This window comes from Phalacrocorax aristotelis, chromosome 12 (genome assembly GCF_949628215.1).
Source record: "Phalacrocorax aristotelis chromosome 12, bGulAri2.1, whole genome shotgun sequence".
NCBI lineage: Eukaryota > Metazoa > Chordata > Aves > Suliformes > Phalacrocoracidae > Phalacrocorax > Phalacrocorax aristotelis.
Genome location: NC_134287.1, coordinates 20,254,298 through 20,277,487, shown reverse-complemented (window position 1 = coordinate 20,277,487; position 23,190 = coordinate 20,254,298). Strand labels below are relative to the sequence as shown.

At 41.4% G+C, this 23,190-nt stretch overlaps 1 protein-coding gene across 1 annotated transcript in view; it reads left to right on the top strand.

Annotated features, from left to right (window-relative positions):
- C12H10orf90 (chromosome 12 C10orf90 homolog) overlaps positions 1–23,190 on the top strand; it is a 69,059-nt gene that overhangs the window by 15,393 nt on the left and 30,476 nt on the right. The window contains exons 2-3 of the mRNA XM_075107754.1: positions 18,324–18,412; positions 20,652–21,726. Coding sequence (XP_074963855.1) covers positions 18,324–18,412; positions 20,652–21,726 — 1,164 coding nt within the window. The remainder of the gene's footprint in view (positions 1–18,323; positions 18,413–20,651; positions 21,727–23,190) is intronic.

The following is a 23,190-nucleotide window of genomic DNA, read 5'->3' as shown; positions in this document are numbered from 1 at the left end:
GATGCAGAATTACAACTTTATAAGGTAAATACGTGTTTTCTCAAGCCAAAGGTTTGGCTAAGGAAATGTTTAGCCTGCAACGGTAATAGGGTTACAGGTAGATGAACATTTTCGATGTATTGGGGCACGGTGACCTCGCTGCTGTTGCTGACAAATCTTTACAATAAATCTGTCATTGCTTCCTAACAACAATACACACTATGAAACTTATGACCTTGTTCTCTAGAGTATCCTCCCATAATATGGGATGGGTAAAAGCCTTGAATGTGCTGCTTTGTTTTTCAATAAACAGCTTAGCCTTTATTTTACAACAGAGATTTTTTTTCTTCAGCCCGGTGCGTGTTGTTTTGGCACAAATAAGTTCGAAGCACAGCCTCTAAACTTGTTTCTGTTCTGTTAATTTATTGAATTCCTCTGTAAATACACATCAAAGAGAACAGCAGTTATGAACTGCTTTTCTTGTGGTTTTTGCAATCTATACATACTAAAATAATTGAATAACAGAGTTATTTGAACAATTTACTCCTTAGAAAGGGTAGAACTTTCTTGCAGATTGTCTTTATGTGAAAGGTGGGTTAATCTAGATGTATCATCTCGCAGTAAAACCCTGCAGTTGCTTACCTTCATGAATACTCCCAGTGTACCATTTAGCTGTGTATAGGAGTTTACCGTCATAATGGCTTTGAATATCAGCAAACAAATCTGGTCTGTAAAACAAAGCAAGCAAAAAACCCCAAACAAAATCCGACCCCAAATCCCCAAAACCAACCAACAAAGAAAACCCTACCCCCAAACCACTTTTGCATTATTTCTTAAGATCTTTTTTTCCTAAATATTTCTAAAGGATGCCCACAGTGTCTTTTATAGAGACCCTGTGATGGGAACGTAAGAGCAGCACTGGGTCAGAGCAAGGATCCGGTCACACCATCATCCTGATTCTGGTCATTTAGGTTCACAATTTAATTACGCGTTGTACAGAAAGGAGTTATCTTCTAACGTGTGTGTATCTATCCAGTAGTTCCACATCTCCCTATACCTCTTCCTATGCATCTTTTGAAAGCTGTGATTTCTATTGATCTCTACCATGTTGTTTCTTTTTTGAATTTCGCTGCAAGTTCCAACTTATTTAGTGTCAGGGTTTTGCAGTAACGGTCCCCTTTCTGGACCATTCTGGGAAAGTAATGGTTCTTACTATACTTCTGCGGTTTTAGGATGGAAATAGAGTTTAAGGAGATTTTTGAGGCACTCTGTGTGTATTTTGTTTATTTACCTAGTTTACTGTATATTTTCCTTGGTTCTTGGCTCTGCCCCTTTGTCAGCCTGGTCTTCTGTCATTTCTATATAATTTGTACTGCATTTTTTTCATAGTGTCCACTGATTTATCTTAATCCTGTCATATTTCTGAGATGCCTGTGATATCAATATCCCATTTTTAAAAACAAGCAGGCATTCTGGATTACTCAGCGCTTCTACACTGCGCATTCATGTTCAAGCTCACGCAGTATTGCTTTGGTTGCTGTTTCTGTGCTCCATGTATAAATGCAGTCTTCCTTGTCTGGACTTTTCTTTGCAATTTTGTTTTAACCTGAGACTCTCCCTCTCCACTCTGCCCAAAGGTACAGAGGCTTTTATAACCAACTTTCCTTCAGCTTTTATTTGGAGAGGAAAAACAACAACAACAACAAAAGACACCAAAAAAAGGCCAAACAAACAAAAAAAACCCAAGGATAAAAACAACCAAGAAAACTCTCTCAGCTTTAAAAGCATTAACTGTGTTGTTATATTCTGGTGTAGATGGAGCCAGGCTTTCTTTGCGGGCCTTTTCCTTAGTCCCCAGGGTTTTCCCAGTAAAGCTCTCCTCTTTCCTTCTCTCAGTCACATTTTCCTGCACAGAAACTGCTCTGTTGGGATGGGACTAGTTTTTATTCTGAGGTTTTTACTTTTTTTTCTATGTGTTCACCTCCACCTTTCCCAGTTTGTCTGACTGACTACTGGAGGAGAGACCGCTCTCCTGAAAGCTGAGTGGTATTTCCAACACACGTAATCAAAGATAAATAGTTATATATGTTGCTTGACCCAGATCACTGGCTGGACACCAGCCCACCTTCTCCTTAATTCATTTTTTCCTAGCTTTGATCCCCACTGCTGTTTATTTTACATTTCTAGCAATCTCTAAGAGACATTTAGCAAAGGCTTTGGATATAACATGAATTCCTAAATCCATAGCTTTCCCTCATATTGTGTTTTCGAACTGAAATCCTCTTGAAAGGTCACTTGGAGGCTTGAAATACTTGAGCATTTAGATTGTTGTTGATTTTTCTCGTGGTGATTGACTAGCCATCAAGCTCATCACGCTCTTCTTCTAAAAACAGAATAAGTGGTTACATTTTCTTTTATTTTAAAGAAAGAGCCCACTGAACTTTGAAATAGCTGCTGGTGGAAGCGCGTTGTGCGCAGATGGGTGTCCACAGAAACGACACGTGGATCAGACCAAATAGTGTAGACAGTACTGTGCAGAGAAGAAACCATTTCATATATGTGTGCTGTACTGAAACATTTTGAAATGGATTAGTGTTTTCCTTTACAATGGCTGGTTTATTTTCACAGATCAGCATGGCAGCGTTTGAGTTATGATAGTTCTATACATCCCCAGTGAGATGCCATGGTGGCTTCTTTATTGTTGGTAGCTGGTTTGTATGGGGCTCTTTTTGTGAAGTGAATGGTCTTGGTCATCATGCTAATAACATGTTTCTAGCTGTTGTACAGTTGACCGTGGATGTGTTGTGTGGGATAACATATTTATAGCTGGAGGCTTGGTTTGATATTCTCTCACCAAGTCTGGTTGAAATAAGGATTACTGTGTTCACAGATCTACAAGGCAATCCCAAATAGTGCATGATTTCACAGATGTTTTATAGTAGATTAAAACACTGAATTCACAAGTCCTATGAGGAGCAACTAAGGGTACTGGGGTTGTTTAGGCTGGAGAAGAGGAGGCTGAGGGGAGCCCTTCTCGCTCTCTGCAGCTGCCCGAGAGGGGCTGGAGTGAGGGGGGGGTCGGTCTCTGCTCCCAAGTCACCAGTGACAGGACGAGAGGAAACGGCCTCAAGCTGCGCCAGGGGAGGTTTAGGTTGGGTATTAGGAAAAATTGTTTCACCAAAAGACTTGTCAAGCACTGGAACAGGCTGCCCGGGGAAGTGGTGGAGTCACCATCCCTGGAGGTATTTAAAAGCTGTGTAGGTGTGGTGCTTAGGGATGTGGTTTAGCGGTGGACTAGGTAGTGCTGGGTTTCTGGTTGGACTTGAGGATCTTAAAGGTCTTTTCCAACCTAAATGATTCTATGACTCAGGAATGGCTGAAGAGGGTTCTTCTATAAAATTGATAAATTAAAAATATAGCTGCCCCCCCCATGTGCAAGGATCAAATTTCTCCTAGAATATCTTCATAAATGTATAAATGTATAAAAAAAAATACTGACTTTTTGGCTGGATGGTAGCTTCTTTTGGCATTGGCCTGCCTACATATGAGGTTGATGCTCTTTTAATTAGTCTTACATGCATGATGGAGCATGTAGACTGACATGTGTCATCTCGGTACTGATTTCGCTTTGAGATCAGTGTATGTCTGTTGCTCCACTCTTAGTTCATGGCCTTAAAATACTTTTGCATTTAGCTTCCAGGCTTTAATGATCCTGCTCTGCATTGACAAAATGCAGAGTATTGAGTTACGGTAGAAAAATGTTAATATCATACAGTGATATTTTTTTTTTCCTTGGGAGAAGATAGATCATGTAAATGAGGCAATCATTGCTGGGAAGCTAACTTAAATTTTTTCATTTCTCCAGTACAAAGTGCCAAGCCTTTTTAAGAAAATGGAAGATAGTAAATGCTTTATGGAACTCAGTAGCAAAAATATAGCTCCATGTATCCCACTTTGAAAAGCTGCAAGTCTGATTTTTTTTTTTGTAATGAGTGAAAAAGTAAATTGTATATTATTTCTGCAAGAGAATTAGCTTTTGTTTATTTAAGGCAATCAGTGTTTATTATAACTTACACATTTGGAGAAACAGATTTAAAAAAACACACTCTCTTGGATTCACAATGGGGGTTGGGTGTTTGGTTTTCACCACGATGAAATAAAACCTTGTCCTAAAAAAGGAACTATTAAATGTTCTTCAATTCTTATTAGATATTCTTCAATTCTGTCTAATCCTGTATCATCTTCTGTTTGGCACCCACACAGCAGCTCTTTGCTCACTGTCTTTGATTAATTCTCTTACTGGTCCAGAGTGTAATATACCTAGTTTGTTTAGAGAAAGGGAATATGTTTCATATTTAAAAATCCCTTTTACTGCAGTTACTGCATCTTTGCAGATTTAATTAGGTCTCAGTCCCTTCCAAATCACGTAAGTCAAAGGTCCCATCTTACTTGTCCCTGAGGCGTCATTACAAAAATTCCCCAGATGGAGTCTAGTTTCTAACTGATGACTTTACCATATAGAGGCTAATTACTTCTAATCTTACACATTGATGAGACTGTATTTTATGTCTGTGAGCCACCGAAACTGTAACTGCCAAATTATCCTCTACTGTAATATGTGGGTTATTTCTCCATTAAATGGACTGGCTTCACGAACGACAATCCTTTCCTGCCAGGCTCTTGCATTTTAAACCATAATTATTTCTGGCACACGGTTCCATCCAATGAGCCCTTGTTAATCCACGTTATGATCTGGGATAAGCTGCTAGTGCCTGGCGGGTTTAAGGCAGGAAGGGGTGAGCAGAAGAAAGCAGGGCAGCCGGGAGCCTGAGTCCCAGGGAGACTTGGGCGCTGCTCTCTGGGGCTGCAGCTTGCTGGCTGTGTTTCACTTAGCCCTGCCTTGAACTGCCGGCTTTTTCTTTTTATGAGCAATAACCTCCATCAGATCTTTAAAAGAAATGACTCAACACTTTCACCTTCTGAGAGGGAAAAATTGTATTTGGAAGTCTATAACGCATGAAGGTGTTGGAAGCCTAATCTAGTATAAGCTGCCTTCAGTCAGCCCTCTTAAGCACCAGGGAAGAGAAATGAATATCTAAAAAGCAGCAAATAACTACAATTGCACTCTGATTTCATGGCTATATGTGATAGAGGTCAGTATCATGGAGCTGTTTATTTCTTCATACAAAGCAGCGGCTGTTATCATAACTTGCTGTAGGCAAAGGTGTTGGAAACGCCTCATTCAACCAATATTTTATTTGACTACAGCACTACTTCATACCATATATGCTTCCTTCCATGCTTCTTTCTCTATTAGCATTGACCCAGCCCAATGGAGCTGACCTTGGGGTTGGCTCCCCAAAGGAGTTGTTTATTCCAGGAATCAGTGTGAAGTTACAATCATTTGTGTTTTGGTATATTCCAAATCTTCATCCAGCTCTGCCAATAAATAACCTCTAACGGGAAATTTTGGTAGAAAATCAGGAGTTTTGGAAGGTTAAATTTTGGAGAAGGTGGAACTTTCCCTTGGCTTGTTTCAGGGAAGTCAATAGCACCTTATTAATTTAGCTATTACTTTTTAAAAGCAACAAGGAACTAAGCTGGCAGTGCTGTCGGGGCAGGGGGGAAACCAACAACAAACCAACACCCACCAAAAACCAAAACAACAATAAAACCCCCGACCTTGAAAATCCTGGGAAAATCCTAGTGTTATCACTATGGCTACCACAGCCAGAAACACGAACTCATACCCAAGGTACAGAAGCATCCTGTGCTCAGTTTCAGTACTTTATTTAAATTTTAAAAAAGGCAACAACCCACCACCTAATTGTGGATTAATAAACTTCCCTTAAATGTTAAATAAAGGATATATATCTGCATTTATATACCTATCAGCATTAACATTCTGGCCAAGGTGTTAATCCCATTACTTTAATGCAGTAATGCATTTAGAGTACTAAGGTGGTCCTAAATCAATATAACATATATTAGACTGATCCCCCAAAATAATGCCTTCAGTCTATGGTATGAGAAGCACTTTTCCCTTTTATTTAGAATAACATGAATGACTTGCTGAAATTTTGGTGTGTTTTTTTTCTTTTTTTAACATCATAGATGACTTCTGTCCCACTAAGCATCCAAATAGTATACTTACTTATGAGTGTATCTTAATTTTTTCTCTTTAAAAAGACAATATCTGAAAGTTTTTTTTAATCTGTTTAAGGGGACCAAAACCTTTAACCCAAAGGACCGTAAGATCGAGCACGCTGTTGTGCCTGCTGTTGCAGGTATCCCTGCAGTGTGTGCCCGTGTGTTACAGCAGTATATGCTATAAGATTGTGATTAACAGAATACATTAAGCAATGTACAAAAGAGTAGCCCGGAATTTGCTTTTTCTTTCTTACCATTATTTGATCTTAGTCTTTTGAGTGATTTAAGGCAGCACATGAATCTTGTGCTAATCCTGTAAAGTTAGCTTCAATTGGTAGGATTTTAATTTACAGTAAATACTTCTGTTGTAAAAATTGGCCTTTTAGTCTCAACTCTCTTGAATAATGCAGTACTCTATAGAATCAATACCTGTGTATACACATCTGTTTACCATTCTCACTAACCAAATCGCATGTATGTATCATGGGAAACAAAATACAGGATCTCTAAGCTCCGACAGGAGAATAGATTTCCACAGTTTAAAATAAAAGATTACTGGCTGGTCACCCTGTTTGCCTCCCCGTGGTGCAGCAGCTGTCAGAGTGCTCTCAGCATGCGTTTATACGTGCCCCAGCAAAAGCCAAGTTCTTCTCCATTTCACCTTTGGACATAAAAGTCACCAAGGTAACTTTTTTGAGTGGTTGTAAAAGATGTCCAAAAATACAAACAGCAGAACAGCCAAAACACCATCCCATCATAAAAAAACACTGGAAGTCCACCAAGGTAACTTCAAGTAATTCAATAAAGTCACCTACCTGAGCCTATTTGCCCGAGAAAATTAGGACAAAAAGATGTAGTTGTGCTGTGGGAAAGGGGGAGGAGGGGTACGAGCTACTCAGAGGAGAATTAAATTGTTATTTCTGGAAGGAGGGACAGCATAATTGGTGGAAATGAAGTACTTCACTGGCCTCTCACAGATACCTGCAGTGGTTTTGTGGCTGGGAGTTTGGCGAGGACACCATCCTAAAACGGGAAAGCGTGGGCCCAGCAGCAGAGTGACAGACGAGAGAGAGCCCACAGTAATGCGTTAGTTACCCGACGTTACCCCAGGAACACTGCTGGGCTGCGGGTGAAGAAGGGAGGGAGCTGTATTTTCACAAGGATTCAGAAACCAGGTAGAACTAGTTCTTGTGTTCTGTGGATACACATACTAGCGAAGGCAGTTAATGCGACTGGCCGTGAGTAGTCCACTGGCACAGTGTACGTGCAAGTTCATCGCGAGGAGGTCGGGTTAATAATTGCAACCTATTGCATAAAATGCCGACTGGTTCCAAGGAATTTTTCTCTGGCACTTTTGCTTGGGTTGGAGATGGTGAAGGGGGAGAGTCATGTTGCATCGTGAGAGAGTTCAGCTGGGAGCTAGCCCAAAACGGAGAGTGGAACAGTGTGCACGAGGACCATAGCAATGTAGATAGGCTGTCGAGTTTTATGTCTAACTAAATTTCCAACTGAAACTTCCCTAAAAGAAAATTCCGCCCGAGCTTCTCCTTTGCCAAAGCATCCAGGCTTGCACTGGCTCCCTGCACAAGGACAAATCACCCCCACTCCCAACGCAAAGTTCATTGCTTTTGGCTTCAGGCAGATCACCACCTGGTCACGTCCCACCTAAGCATCGGTGTCACCAGTACGGGGTTGTAAGCTCTTAGCACACTCCTTGTTAAGCTTGAAAATGCTTGATAATGTCCTATAGGTCATTCTGCAGCTTCTATCTGGAGGATTTAATGGTAGTTAATGTTAGAGAGAATATCGATAATGACCAAAGAGGTTTTTGAAAGCACATTGAGCAGAGTCTGTCTCCTGTAACTGGTGGACCTGAAGAGACCTTTGGGATCAATTCTCGTCCCAGAGCACACAGTGGAAAGACCAAAATTGAGAGGGGCCAGAATTTGGCTGGGGGAGCTGAGCTGGATGAAGAGTGCAGCTAAATTATTTAATGGCTTATGTGTTGGCTCTGGATCAGAGATTGTCGCTGAACAGAACAACCATAGGACAAAGTGGTGGTGGTAATCATCCGTAACAGCTTAACTTTGCCTTCGATAGATAGTTACTGCAGCATTTCGTTATACCGAGCTAAGCTGTCCCGTTCTTACTTCACGCGGCATTATTCCAGGTATTCTCTGTAGTAAAATTTGGGTATCAATGCTGTGTCTCTCGTAGGCAAATTTAGAAAGGTGACTACCCTGGTAATAATTTGTTATGTGACTTTAAACAGGACAGCTGTTGTACATGATTATACCTAAGGTGCAGCCCTACCAAGGTCAACCAGTTATGGCATCATTAGATCGGCCTCCAGCACTTAATTTGTCTTTAAGCCTCTTAATTTCCATAATCTTAGCATGAGGTTTCCATATTTTCTTAGAGAATGTAAACAAAAGATGAAATTGAAAATACAGGCTAACAAGAAAGAGGTCATTTCATGAGCAGTAGAAGCCTATGAATTGGTGTCCCAAGACCCAGGTCTCACCCTGGTGCTGCTCCTTCATCCCCTTATCTCATCACCCATCCCCAGGGATGTCATGCCCAGCTCGTGAGCATGTCCACAGATCAAACAGGAGGGACCCGGTGAACTTCTCTCTGTGGCAGCCTCCGATTTCTAAAAAGCCATTGATTTTTGCAATAAGCTTGTCGGAGATCAGCTATCAACCCTTCTGTCTTGTTGGTTGAAGCAGCCTGCAAGCTCAAAAGCTCCGGGTTGGACAGACAGAAGGATAGGGCATAAATCAAATTCCTTCTGGAAATCAGCTAAAAGTTTGATCCAAGCAGAGGACACAGTGCGAAAGGGTTGTGGGGTTTTTTGTTGTTTTTTTTTCCTTTAATTGTTTCACTTGCAGTAAATAACAATTAGGAAAAAAACAAGACTTCTAAAACACGGGCAACTTTTCTGCAAGCACAGGTGTGTCATGCTATCCAGCATGCTTATGCCCAAGCATGGCCCTTTGTGTTTGGCCCTAAACCAGTCCTAGTGACCTCATCATTGAAACGTATAGGTATGTGAATTACTTTATTCATAGGAATAGCTCCTAGGAGACAACTGTAGGGAAAATAGCTATTCACATATTGAAATATTTTCCAGATTGGTCTTGCATCCAAATGTGTTGGAGGGTGTGTGTATATTTTACGAAGGCAACACTGTAGAGCAAAGAACCCTTGCAGCACGATAAAGGAAAATGCATTTTCTTATCCGTCTGTTGCAGCTCTGATGTCGCTGAATGCATTAATTTGGGATCCGGGCTTTTAGTTTTGCACAAGAAATGGAATATACAAACAGTTGTGAATTTTGGGTTGTTGCTAGGCAGCAGGTTATTGCTTCTTGGAAAAGCGGCCACGGCTGCCTGGTGCAGCCAGCATGCTCGGCCGGTGGGGCCAGGCGGGTGCTGACAGCTCCCAGCCCTGGCCCTTCTCACTCAGGTGACACCTGCAGCCAGAAGAGAGCTTAAGAACTCTAAACGTCATTCCTTGCCAACCAGTATTTCAGAGGTGCCAAAAATTAAGGTTCTGAGGGCTTTAACATTCAATCATCAATTCTAAGCTTTTCTGCACCCTCCGTTTCTGAATTGAAAGCCTGAGTGGTTAATAAAAAAAAAAAGGCAATTCCAAATTATCTTTTGTTGAAACTGGTGATAAAAACAAAATCCACCGTGCCCTATTTTATGTTTGTATTACCACATTTTTGTTTTAATCTCTAGCATGATCTGTGTTTCTAACCTGTTGCAATGGAATTCAGAAGGGCTAATTCCAAGATCAAACAAATCATGGCAACGTGGTAAAAGCACACCAGGAATAGAGGCTTGTTTTTTTACTTTCCCTTCAAAAGGCAAATGTAGGTATTATTTCACCAACTGAAAAGTTTTATGTGGTAGAATAATTACTAAGTTCAGCTGCATGAAGAGTCATCAGATTTAGAGTCAGGGCAAGTCAATGGCAAACGAAGTGAGTGAGAGCTGCGTAGTATTCTTAATTTCTGCAAAATTAAACTATTTGTGATCAGACTAGTGACTTAGAAACTTAACTTTTTAGGCTTCATATTTATTTAAATCTTAGCTGTTGTGTTTTTATCCTGTGAACACTGCTTTTTTTCTCTTAGTTGTAACCTATTGCATCCCCTATTATCAAGCAGTTTCTGATGGCTGTAATCACAGCAGTTAATGTGAAAGACTTTCCAGAAAGAAATAATATTCCAAGTATTACACAAAAAATGAATGCTTCTATTATACAAAAGTACCATGAAAAGTCTATATTAAATCTGGCATGACTGGTGCTCCACTGAGTTTAGTTCCGTTGTACAAATCGTTCAGTGTCAAATTTGGCTCAGAACATCCTGTTTCTTTGTTTTGGAAACAAAATTGGTCTAATATAGATGTGTGTTGGAAACGCTGCTTTGATGTCCTGACAAAAGCATCTGTACCCACAGCACACATCGTTTTCTGGAGCCACCACTGTATTAAGAGTATTAAAAGGCAAAAAAATCAATAAAGCAAATACCATTTTTAAGCAAAAGCATGGTGAAAAATCCCTGCAGCAGGATATATATTGAGTCATAAAATGCATGCATAACAGACAGTGCACAGGTTTTCTCTTGTCCTCTCTACAGTTTCACGTCTTAAAGTTGTGCTCTTACAAAAGCAGATAAATGTAAGAAATATTGAACTGCTGAGGCCAGACAATTACCTCTAGCTCCTATAATGCATAAGCAGCTTTAGGCAAATGTGCCTGTTTGTAATTGCTACCAGTTCTGAGTAAGACGGGTGGAATTTTTATTTACAAAACCCATTTGTACCATCAAATTCTGTGCATGTTATGACCTTTACAGGAATACATGTAATAGCACTAAAATAAGTCTTCATAAATATACTTCTCGGCTGCAGGACTGCTTTTCCTTTGTTTGCTTATCATAGTATTTGTCATGTTTACAGTCACTTAAGAATTTTCTGGCTATCTCAAACATTTTTGTTCTTTCAGAAACAGACGTGGCCACTAAAATGTGGATGTCTTAATAACATGCTGTGAAGGGGGCTCAGAGTGGTAGAGGGTCCCTTCCAATAGCTCTTTCTGTATGAAATGTTGCTGTTAGTTACATCTTTATTTTGAGAGTACGTTAGGTGCTCAGTGGTCAATAAGCCAAATCATGTTGCGGTAGGTACTACTGAGTCTTAGTGCAAGGATCTGAACCAGGAATAGTATTCAGAATGCCTTAAAATTAGAGATAAGTGGAACCAGGAAAATTTAAATGTTGATGTTTCTTGGACTCACCTCCTTTCTTTGTTTCTTCTCTACCTTATTTGCTGTACAAATTTATGGTGCATCTCATGTTTGTATTTAAATGTTTTTTTTCAAGTTTATCTAACCCAAAAGTCAGTGTTATATATTTCTCACATAAAACAGAAGGCCTCCAGTGATCACCTTGCACTTGGTTTTTCTCCTCTCCTGCCTCCTGTGCCATGCCAGTGACAGACTTTCAGATCCTGTCAGTCCTTCATCTGCATTTGGTTGCCATTGATCTGCCTTTTCCTGCATGATCCCAAATATCACCTCCGGGACAAAACCCCTCCGGGTGATCCCTCTGCAGATGCAGCTTCCAGAGCTGCTGAGGCCCCACAGGAGGAGTTGTGTAAAAAATCCCAAATAACATTTTAGTGTCAGCAGCTTTCCAGAAAAATAAGATGGCCTCCAAACAGGAACTTTGATGAGAAACCAAAGGTGCCATCTCCCTTGTGCTGCCCCTTCCCTTGGTGGGAGGATAGAGCACCTCATACAGGAATCAGAATTTGCCAGGATTACCTAGAGGCAAGTCCCCTTCTCCAAGGAGAGTTTGGGTCTTTTGCTGCTCATGCACCATCTCTCACTGCTTTGCAAAATCCTCTTAGGAAAATGTGTCCAAATGATATAAAAGTGTCTATCTGCCAGAAGCATGGTGAAATAGATGGACAATACTGCATTGTTTTTAGCAGTGCAAAGAAATGGGTGGAATCCAGTCCCACCAAAGTGGGAGGAACCATGGAGCTTCAAGACTTTCATTGCTTGGCTCATCAGTGTTAGGGAGCTTGATGGCTTGCTCCTTGTCTCCAGTTCTTCCTCTCACTGCCACAGGAATAGGAATCTGTGACATTTATGGCATCTCTTCCATTTCTACAATGAAACTACTGAAGAAAAATTATGAGAGAGATTGATTTGCCTGTTAAACACTGTCATGCCTCGTGATCCACCCCAATCCGCCATGCCTTACAGATATCCTCCCTCTAATACCCTGTATCTAAGTTCCCCATTCCCCTCCCACTGCATTTTATAAAGATCTCAGAAGAGCTCCAGCAGCAAGCTCCAGTGACAGACCAAGTTATTTAGGCCAAAGAAATCAATCCTATGTCAGTTAAATCTTGCTGTGTACTCCCATCTGAGTCCTTGGCCTGAGTTATGTCCACACAGCTGGGCTTCAGCAGGTTTGGTGAGTTAGTCACTGCTTCTGGGGACTGAGATTTGTTAGTGTAAGAGTATCTGCCTAGAGAGACCTAGGAACGTGTTCCTCCCCACAGCACTGAAAATTAAGAAAAAGGATTAAAAAGAAATAAAACTTGGAGGAGAAAGGGAAAAAGGAGAAAGCGAAGAAACTACTTAGTTTTGCCGCTGTGTGTGTGATGGATATGCCGGGGGTGATTCCCCACTTTATTAAATGAAGAGAAACAATTATAGCAATGTATAATGAAAACAGAGTATTTTTTTTCTCTTTCAAGATATTCAAGATATAATTCCTGTGCTCTTTCCAGCCCCCTGATGAGCACCTTGCTTCTAATGGCACGGATAATGAGAGATTTACGACTTCTGGCTTTTTGATAGCAGACCAGAACTCATTTGTCCATTCCATGGCAGATTCTGTAATCATCTCTGCAGGCAGCCAGCTACAGCTTCAAGGTGTGCAAGCAGCGAAAGATAATTCAGTTAACAAATCTCATGATGCTACTTGTAATAGAAGAAAATCCATCCTGACATCTTAAAAAAATATTTTTCTATTTTGTTTACATAATGAATCCTGTTCAGACTGAAATTATTTCAGGCTGTTTTCCTTACTCTGATTTGAAAATCTTCCCAACAAAGCTGCCTTAAAATACTGTTATCTTTGTGCAACTGTGTTCAAGTACTTTCTTTTGTGGCAGGGTACTGGTTTGTGTTGGTTTGACTTTTTCCACGACAAAGATTTCAAGAAAAGAGTTGGCACCTGCTTTCTCCCCTTTAAATCTGTATTGCTGTTTGACCCCCTTTGTAAGCAGGTGCGTGCTGCTGCTTGTGAGTTTGGCAAAGATGCTTTAGCAGGACTGATGTGCTCTGTCACCCTGCCTTGATGGGTGAGTAGGGTGTGGTTTCTAGCTGTGTTCAAGCTATCAGGATGACATGGTGTGCTCCTTAAGTATCTTAGGGAAAACTGCTGTCTTTTCTTACATGAATGGAGCTGAATGACAAATCCTGCAGAGGTCAAAATCAGGTGCATTTTTATGACATTGTAAGAGAGTGAAATCCATGTGTGGCTATGGGGCTGCCTTCCTGCCCTGCCTGTGCCCCATCTTCACTGGGATGCGCCCTTCAGACCATCATCAGCGCAACATCTCACCTCTTCCTCTAACTTAACATCACTTCTGAAGGCTCAGGATAACTCTCTCCGCTAAAAAGTAAATGTTCGCAAGTAAATTCCCCATAAATCAATTTAGTGTTGGTGGGGACTGTGGTATAAGGTGGGATTTCCAGCATTTCTCTGTCTCTACTTTTAGTACCAGGGATATGAACTTTTAGCTTCATTGTTCAGTTATATTTTAGATGACAATACTTTCTGCAGTTTTATGTTAGTCTGTCTTTATGACACATGAAGAAGACCAGAAGGCGTGGACTTGGTTCTGGTGTTAATTCTGACTTGGCTTTCATCTTAGATGTATCTGTAATGTCCGGATGGTTTTTCTGGATGACTCACTTCAGATCTGAAGAAGTGAATTATGATCTCTCCCAGCCCTTGCTGAGAGGGAGCATGGTGAATCTTTAATGATGACACTCTTTTCCTCAAGGCTTCCTCAGGTATTTGAATTAAGTAAGTTACAAGCAAATTTAAACATATCTAATGTTTTAAACATAATAAAGTATAAGTTAATTCCTCTGAGTTGATTTTAATGATATGATTTATCTGCTGATAACTTACAGTAGCAATAATGCATAAAAGAAGAAAAAGGCTTTAAAAATATTTTTACATGATGCCAATGACATTGTATTAGCTGAGTGATTGCTCTGGTGCCTGACCCTGCAGCCAAGACATCAACGTCCTTTAACTCCCAGGTCCCACGTAGGGAATTTGAGCTTTTTTGCATAATCAAAGAGTGCTGACCTGAGGGCTGTAGGTCAGCCATGGAGCTGGGAGGGAGCCCGACTCCCCTCGCAGGTCTCTTAGATGCTGGTCTAAGGATCAACAAAAAAGATAATTTTTTGGTAAAGTGGAGAAGTTTTCACCCTTTTCACACCGGCATATTTGTTCTGCGATGCTGTTTTATGGTGGTTTGAGGGAAGCCATGGGAGTTCCTGAAGCCTTCAGGGTTCATTTTGAAGTGATGCTGGTGGCTCAGAGGGGATGGCAAACCTGGCCAGCATGCAAAAAGCAGCGTTTGGAGCAGAGCAGAGGAGATCAGAAATGCTGACATGCATTTGAAATTTGTCAGCCTATGAATAGTAAATGAATGAAACATGCAACTTTCATGACAAAAACTGGAGATGGGACCAGGGCCAGTGGTCTGAAGTCATTCCAGCTCTGCCCAGTGTCACTCTGGGTGTCTTCAAACAACCTCTCCCAGCGTGGCAGTCTGTATGTGTCCTGCAAAGACCTGAAACACTGGCCAAATTGCATTGTCCGTGGACTGTTTCCATGCGTGTCTCCAGTTCTGTGCAAAACCTCAGCTGGCTACAAACTGGGCTGTCCTGTGCATGTGAAATATTCACGGTACGCTGTTTTTCACCAGCACCCTCACCTTTGCAATCTATCTGTGTTTTAGCAAACTGATTTACAAGTGCATCTTTTCTGAATCATTATCTGAGCCGTCTGCCAGTTGGCCCGAGGCAGACATCCAGGCACTCGAGACTGGGAGAATCGGTTCCAGCTGCACTCCGTAATTAGGAAAACCCTGGTCTGTAGCCGGATGTCCAGATGCCTTGCCAAGGAGCATATCATTTGGTTCAACAAACAGTATTGGGGGGGGACTAAAAAGAGGGAAGCTGTAACAGAACAAAGTTCATATGCCAGCAACTGCGCCTCTATTCCCCATCGCATCTCCCGTTTGCAGGCTGGAGAGGTGGGTCACAGTGGGAAGGGAAGATCTGGGGAGGTTAAACAAATCCTCAGGATTTCAACTCAGAAATAAGTTTCTCATACTCCCCGCAGAGATGGAAAGTACTTGAAATGCCATTTCTTTCATGCTTTTGCACCAGGGAAAAACTGAACTTTGCATTTCGTTGTGTAACAAGAGTTACAGTGCAATGTGTTTTGTCAGCAATGAGAATTTGTATGGAAACTCTGTATGTGGCACATCTCAGCTAAACCCTTGTGCTCCCTGAAGTGTCTTTATATCAAACACAGATCCAAGCTCTTTTTAAAGGTTTGGGGTTTTTTTTTTCTTGTTCTGTCGACATGAATTAACAAATGTAAAGCTTCCAAGAATAGATTGAATAATATCATAAAAAATACCAGAGCTTTTGCCACCAAAGCCATTTAATCTATTTCAGCAACTAGATTAAATGACTTGCCAAAAGTTTGAGTGTTTTCCAACAATAGGATTCCCATAGTAATATGAAAATATGCACAGGATGTGGTACAAAATGCAATGCAAAACTCCACTCTGGATGACTTAGCAAAGAAAATAAGTGTTTTTTCCTCCTCTTCTTCCCACCTCACTTCATCCTACCTCTCCTGCTCCAGAAACAGCTACCTTTTAAAGTTAAACAAGCAAGACTTGACTACACTGTTCCAAGGGATCTGTGTGAAATTAGGAGGTCCTACTTACAGGTTATTGCTAATCAAAGGAGGTTACTTTGGTAAGAATAACTTACATATTATAAGTAATCTACTGTGTGGACTTTGACAACTTGTTCTTGTTTGACCCTGTAGTATTCAGGCTTTCTCTTGTGCTGAAAATACATTTGAATCAAATTCATGAAAGGCCATCTGGCAAAACATGCCTGTCTGGATCTGATTTATCTCCAGCCAGGCTTCTGGATTTCCTTACGCACTGGTTGACATTCACAAGTTGATGTTCTTCTGTTGTAGCTTTCCAGTTCAATCTGAGACAACTGTGGTTTTCTTGCTGTAAAGCATTTGAGGAAAATATTGATAACTTAGTTGAAGTTGTCGCTTTAACAACATACTTTCTTTTTTTATCAAACCTTCAGCTTTTTATGAGGTCTTGTCTTAATTCAATCCAAAAATGTCTTCTTTATCATTCTCTGCAAGTTATTCCCTGCTTAGTTGTTTTAAAAAGTAAGAAAGACAGCATATGTACCAGCTCTTCATCGTGAAGGTATTCACATGTATCTCACCGGAGTACCGATACCCTGAAAATAACCTTTCCAGAAGGGTCACCCAACATTTACCCCTATCCCACTTCTTGTGGGTGCAGGTGGATTTTGTCCTTCACTGAAAGTGCAGCACCTCCTTCTCACTGTGCGCCACAACAGGGCGAGGGGCAGGCTCCAAGGGCACCTCACCCGTGTTCTGTGCCAGCAGTTACCACGATCCTCTGCTAGATCAGGTTCGTTGCATTTTCACTGATTGCAGCCATGCATTAATTCTTTGCCAAAAAACGCGTAGTGGGCTCTCCGATCCGGCTGTTTTCTGGATTTTCTTTTTTTCTGTACTGTGGCTAATGAGTCCAGCTGTTTTCTCTGTTGCTCAGGACCTTCTTTTGCTCAGTGACAAAAGCAGACCTCTTATTTTTTCATGCCAGCTATGCGTATACACAGTGGCATTGGCATTTGGGAGCTGTGCAAGTAAAGTATTAAAGTATACCTTGCATACTATATTAAAGCAGAAGGTTCATCAAACGGTCTGTTAGTGTTTTGTGATAACTGTTCCATGGTGGGACTCAAGGAGGTCTCTTGATGGGGGATGGACCCAGTGCCTTCCCCCTATTTCCCTTCGGCTCCTCAGCTGCAGCCAAGGAGATGAAGCCATGAAGCTGCTATGGTAGATATGCTTTAAAGATCACTTCTTAAAGTGGAGCTGAGCTATATTCCTTTGTTAATACGTTACATGTAAACTGAAATTCTGCTTAGTGAAAAATTATCCACTTCTGTGGCAGGCTGTCTAAGTGAAAGAAAAAAAAAGTCTTACCAGTGATGTGACTTGTTGCTATAAAGCAACAGCCAGTAATGTCAAGAGATTTCAGTTCAAATAGAGAATCTTTGAAAATTAATTTAGGATGCTTATTACAAAATAGAAACTAACGTCATTTCTGGCAAAACTGTTGACAGCAGATGTAATGCATCATTGCGATAGCCCAGGCTTCGTGTTATATGGAAATTAGCTCTGTGTAAAAAGTGCAGACGGGCTAGCACTCACAGAAAATAAAAGATGACAAAATCAGAGACTGATGTGCTGATGTAATAGTTACCACTGAGCTACAAAAGTCATGATGTAATAGAATTTGTGAAAATGATTTAAAATTACTGTACTTCTTTAAATGTGAAGGTGACTTAGTTCAAATGAAATCAGACTCGTAGCATTCAGCCCGTTAATGTGCTCATTTGTGCTCCCAGTTCCGCAGGCTACACAGGAGTGACATTTGCTGAAATCTGCATTTCCCATCTTCCCCGATTCCTCCACACTCACGCCTGAAGCCAGGGAAATCAAAAGCAGAGATATTCAAGCTTTAGATCAGCCCTGAACACGTTCTAAGGCTGCCCACAAACACATCCTTGCAACAGGATCCCAGGGGTGGTTCAAGTGCTTCTCCTTGGAAGAGGGAGAAGTAGGATCCCTCTGATAACAAGATCCCAGGGCAATCAGATCATTTACAGTAGCTCTTTCCCTCCTGCTTGCACTCCATTTATAACCACGTTTTCTAACTCATCTCCTCCAGGACACTGAAAATAATGTTACTTTCTCTGTATTTTTTCCCCAGGAGAGACACAAAAGCGATGGGGCACTGATGGTCAGAGGAAGTGCTCAGGTCTTCAGAGTGCTGCGGAGAGAAAACCAAGCTTTACCAAGGTAAAATAAATAAATTAGATAGCAGTCAGCAGAATCACAGAATCACACTTAAAAAACAATCGCTGATTGCTGACCAGTGTATTTGGACTTTGTCTTGTCTAGCTAGGCTTAGCTTAGGCAGCAGAAAAGCCAAATGTCGTGATTCAATGTGCTCTTGGTGAGGGGGGAAAAATTGCATGTTTTGTGGGAGAAAAAAAAGTTGTTAAAAACACCTCAGGAGACTAAACCAAGTGGTTTCCCAAATGCCCGTATACTCAGTCTCAGATGTTCTCAAGATAAAGCCTGAGGTTTTCAGTTCGCAACAGTTACTTTGTCTAAGTGCCTTTTTTCTTTTTTTCACAAGACGCAGCGAAGCATGAAAGCTCCCGAAGAGCGTAGAATCAGCTGATCAGACCTTAAAGATCCATTTCTTTTGCCAAAGGTTTGGGGGAGGGAATAATACAAATACTCAAGCAGAAAAGGAAAAGCAAATTATTTAAAATATTGGTGCATGAGTTTGAAGTTAATTGGAAGCATTTTTGACATGCCTTTGGACTCTTGCAGAATGTTTCCATCTGTGCAGCCCTTAACAAAAGAAATAAACGTCAAATTAACTACTGGAGCATGAGAAATGCATCCAAAATAAAATATTTCAAGCAACATTTTTCCTTGGTGCCCTGTAGAAAACTTGGGGAAGTCGAGAGTTTTGGAAGGCATGCAAAAGTGTTAAACCTGTAGGTAGAAGTAAATGCAGTGCAGAAAATAGGAGGCAAATGTTGTTACAAACCATGAAAGAAACAAAGGAAGAAAATGCTTTCCCTGGGGCAGTGAAATTATTGAATTGTCAAAACCACAGGCAGCTGGTTTAAAGAGTTGATAAAATTTACCTGGCATTTCACCTCATTAATAAACTCTTGATCTAACTCTCCCTGCTTGGGTTCCCAAATCAGCCTTCCCAAGAGGTACAAAGGAGCCTGTTTTCTGTGTCGTTTCCACGCTTGGGGGACAGGAGCGCAGGAACGTCTTTCCCCGTGGGCTTCGGTGCAGGGTCCCGTCTCTGGCAGCCAAGCCCTGAGAAGGATGACCGTGGCTTCTGGGAGGTCACAGCTCTGTCACTCACATAGTCTTCCTCGAGGACAGAAAGTATTATGTTTTGTGAAATACTTGTCAAGTCCTGGCATTGATTAAAAGGTGACAGGCGCCCAAATATGACTGAGGTGAATTCATAACAAGCAGAAGCAGTAAAGCTAGCAAATGGCACCGAAACCCTGAATGAACTTGACGGAGCCTTCATTATGGAGCTAATCCTCAGAACTTGCATGCCAATTCAGTGGAGTTGTTTTTCCTATTGGGATCGGGAGATCCAGGAACACAGGGCAGGAGCAATCTAATCAGCCAATTTACAGCAGCAACGAGATTAGGTCAGATGCTTTATTGCATGCGACTTATGGGACCAGCCGTGTGGATAATAATAGCAGGAGATTTTAAACTCAGGTTTACTCTTTGTCGGATAGCTTTACTTCACACTGAGTGTAGTAATGTACGGTCTATCAAGATAGATGTTTACTGTCGTGGTTGAAAAAATTAATCTGAGCCACTGTCAATCAATCTGGGACATATGTGGCTTTACATCATTGACAGATGCCACCAACTAATGATAAGCAAGAGGGAACTAACGAATTAAAACAGTTCCCAGAGCCCTTATAGAAAATTATACCATTTTTGTGGGAGGGATCATGAAGTTTTTCCATGCTTACAGCTGGTGAGGTTGTAGAACAGTCATGACCCTGGTGCCCACGTGTCCTCTGCAGCATGAGGTGGCACACATGGACCTTCAGGCTAATGAACCATAATACACTTAAATGTATTTTAAATTCCAGCAGACCATCATGAGAGAGGAGATTAGAGTCTGAAACTGGCAATTAGCTTTGGCACGCCCATTTTTAAAGAAACATAGCAGCCACAAATCCCAACTGTCAAATACTGAAAATGGGTCAAATACTGAAAATAATGCTATAGAATACACATTTTTAATTTTAATAATTTTTTGCACCGGAGTGATAAAGTTTTCATTGAAGTCTTCCAGGCAATGTGGAGCTGATTTCAAGAGCATGTGTTTTTAAATGACAAAAAAGTTAGGATGAATAGAACGTTAACGTGAAATCTCAAACGAGCTATCTAGTGTGATAGATGGCAGATGAGAAATAGTTCCATGTATTATGACAGCATATGTTGATAATTTGAATCTTTTTATTTGCAGGAATCTCTGTCATCACAAAATACAAAATTGAGTTCACCGATACTCATTTTGCAGATGATTGATGAGAATAAATCGGAAGAAAATCATCCCACTTTGCCTGTGCGGCCCATGATCCTGCAGCCCAGTGCTTATCACACACAGTGGTCTTTGGCTAACCATGGTTCAGTCAACGTTAATAGAGCACGTATGGTACTTCCCAGCAGATTAGAAATTCAGGCATCTTTAGAAGACATCACGTCTCTATCAGACTCTCCCATCACAGAGGGAAAACAGTGTCAAAACCAGCAGAAAGGGTTTGCCTCCATAACTATTACAGCCAGGCGTGTTGCTGCAGGCTCCAGTGACCCAGCACGTGGAGCTGGAGCTGTGCAAGAGCCCAACGCTGTGTCCCCCACCTTGAGCAAAATCCATGCTGCCCTCCATCACTGGTGCCCGCCGGGCCACACAAACCAAAATTTCTCTCCGTTAAAGATTTCTGAATCTTGCTCGCAATTAGGTGAAGAGCCACAAAAGTGGATTTTTGACCCCGGAAACAAGGAGAGCGGCGTGGGTCTTCAAAGCAGTGGTGGGAGAGAGAAAGTACCACCTTCATTCATCTCATGTGTGCACCTTCAGGTTTCTCAGCAGTGTCCAAATACCATCTATTATTTAGACAAGTCGCTCAATGTGTGCATTGACCAACCTCAAATTAAATGCCAAAAAATTCATAGATCAGCATTGTCCTTCAGTATAAATTGCAGTTCGTCCAGATTAACAGCAGATGGAGTAGATGGCATAGCTAATGGAGAGCCAATAGAGGAGATATTTAAGACAAAGCTGCTAGGAGAAAACAAGACCCCACTCAGATCAAACTGGAGTGCAGACTTAACAGAAAATAACATAATTAATAGAGAGACAACAAATGAAGGCTATTTGGGTAGTAAATACCCTTTGCAAACTGTCTTTGAACTTCCAGCATTTGTGGCTATACCCGGAGGACCTAATGACGTAGTGACAACGAAGACAGATGATGATAAGCAGTCTGGCAGCTATCACACTACTTCTCTCCAGCTTCCTAATTCAAGTGATGAGGCAGGTAAGTAACCTCCATAACCCTCAGTCTGGTGGAGCAGAGGTTCAGGCTGGAACAGACCCACCACAATGATTTTGTGTGAGCAGATAATAGTAATCTTTGCTTCTGTACAACCCAGATGTTTTCAGCTCCAGGACTACCACGAATATATTTGCTGTGCTAGTGATGCATGCTGCTCATCAGATGATAGAGAAAACTTTGCCGATGTTTTCTGCATTAAACCTCTATTTTTAAACATTTATAACTCTAATTTTTTTTTTCTCCCAGCAACATGCAAGCGCTTAACCCCTGAAAATAATTAGGCCTTTCTTTGTATAAAGGCTGAATTTTAAGGTGTGAGATTAAGAAGGATGTGGCTGCACTGAGCTTGGTTTTGTGCTCCTTGCGATCAAAAATGATCGTTTCCAGGTTTTATTTAGAAGGCTGTAGTAATAAGCCCAGGCCTTTATAACTAATGGCTCCAGGTAAATGGTTTGCAAATCTTTAACACATTTGTTTCAAATATCTCCAAGCATTTTGCAAACATAAAATTTTCTTTGCAACATTGCTCTTGGGGAAGGGAAAGGCACCGTGGGGATTGCTTCATGCCCAGAGTGGTATAGCTTCTGCTGCACTGGACTGTAGCAGCTATTTTACAGTGCGCCTGAATAACCACAGCTGAGTTTATTGACTCTGCAGGAAGGGAGTGTGGATGGCAAGAATGTCAATGAGCGAGTCTGGTTTGTACCAAAAACACCAAGGTTAAAACTTACCCCCTATGTATGCTGCGACCTTGGGCTACATTTAATTGCAATTCCCCTGTTCTTATATGGCCTTTGTGATCCAAGGGTCAGTGTATGAACATCAGCTACTTCCTAAGATTCATTTGTACCTTCATCTTCCCAGTGTGCAGATGGAAAAAAAAGAGAAAGAGGAGAAGTCGCGTGCTGTCCCGTGGGCTGGACAAGGCACAAAGCCCAGGCTGCACCATCCCTTTGCATCCTGCTGTTACTGCTGCACTCGCTTTCCCATGCCTGAAATCCGTGGGACTGCTCTTGCAGTTATCAGGGTCAAACAGTGAGAAGGTACAACTTTATTCAGAGGCCTCCTGCTTTAACCTTAAAGAAAATTATCAACAGAGCCAGGATTTTCCACAGAGAAACCAGCGGTGTCAGTAATTCCAGAGTCAGGCCCTTAGATGAAAGCCGCATGGGTCTGCAGGGTGAAGCACCCCTCAGGCTGGCTGCTGAAGAAATCCAGAGATAAAATATTTCTTTGTAAGTGTAATCCAGGTTGTCTGTTGTTGAAGGAGAGATGGCGCAGCAGGGAGCAGGAGAGGGAAGATGCCGACCAGTGTTAAAGCAAGAAAGAAATGTAATGGGTGAGGGTTGGTGAGGACTCTCCATTGACTGACCCCAGCAAATTCAGCGTTTCAGCTTTGGACTCCATTGCATACCATCCTGATTTCAAACAACATCGTCCTCCTGA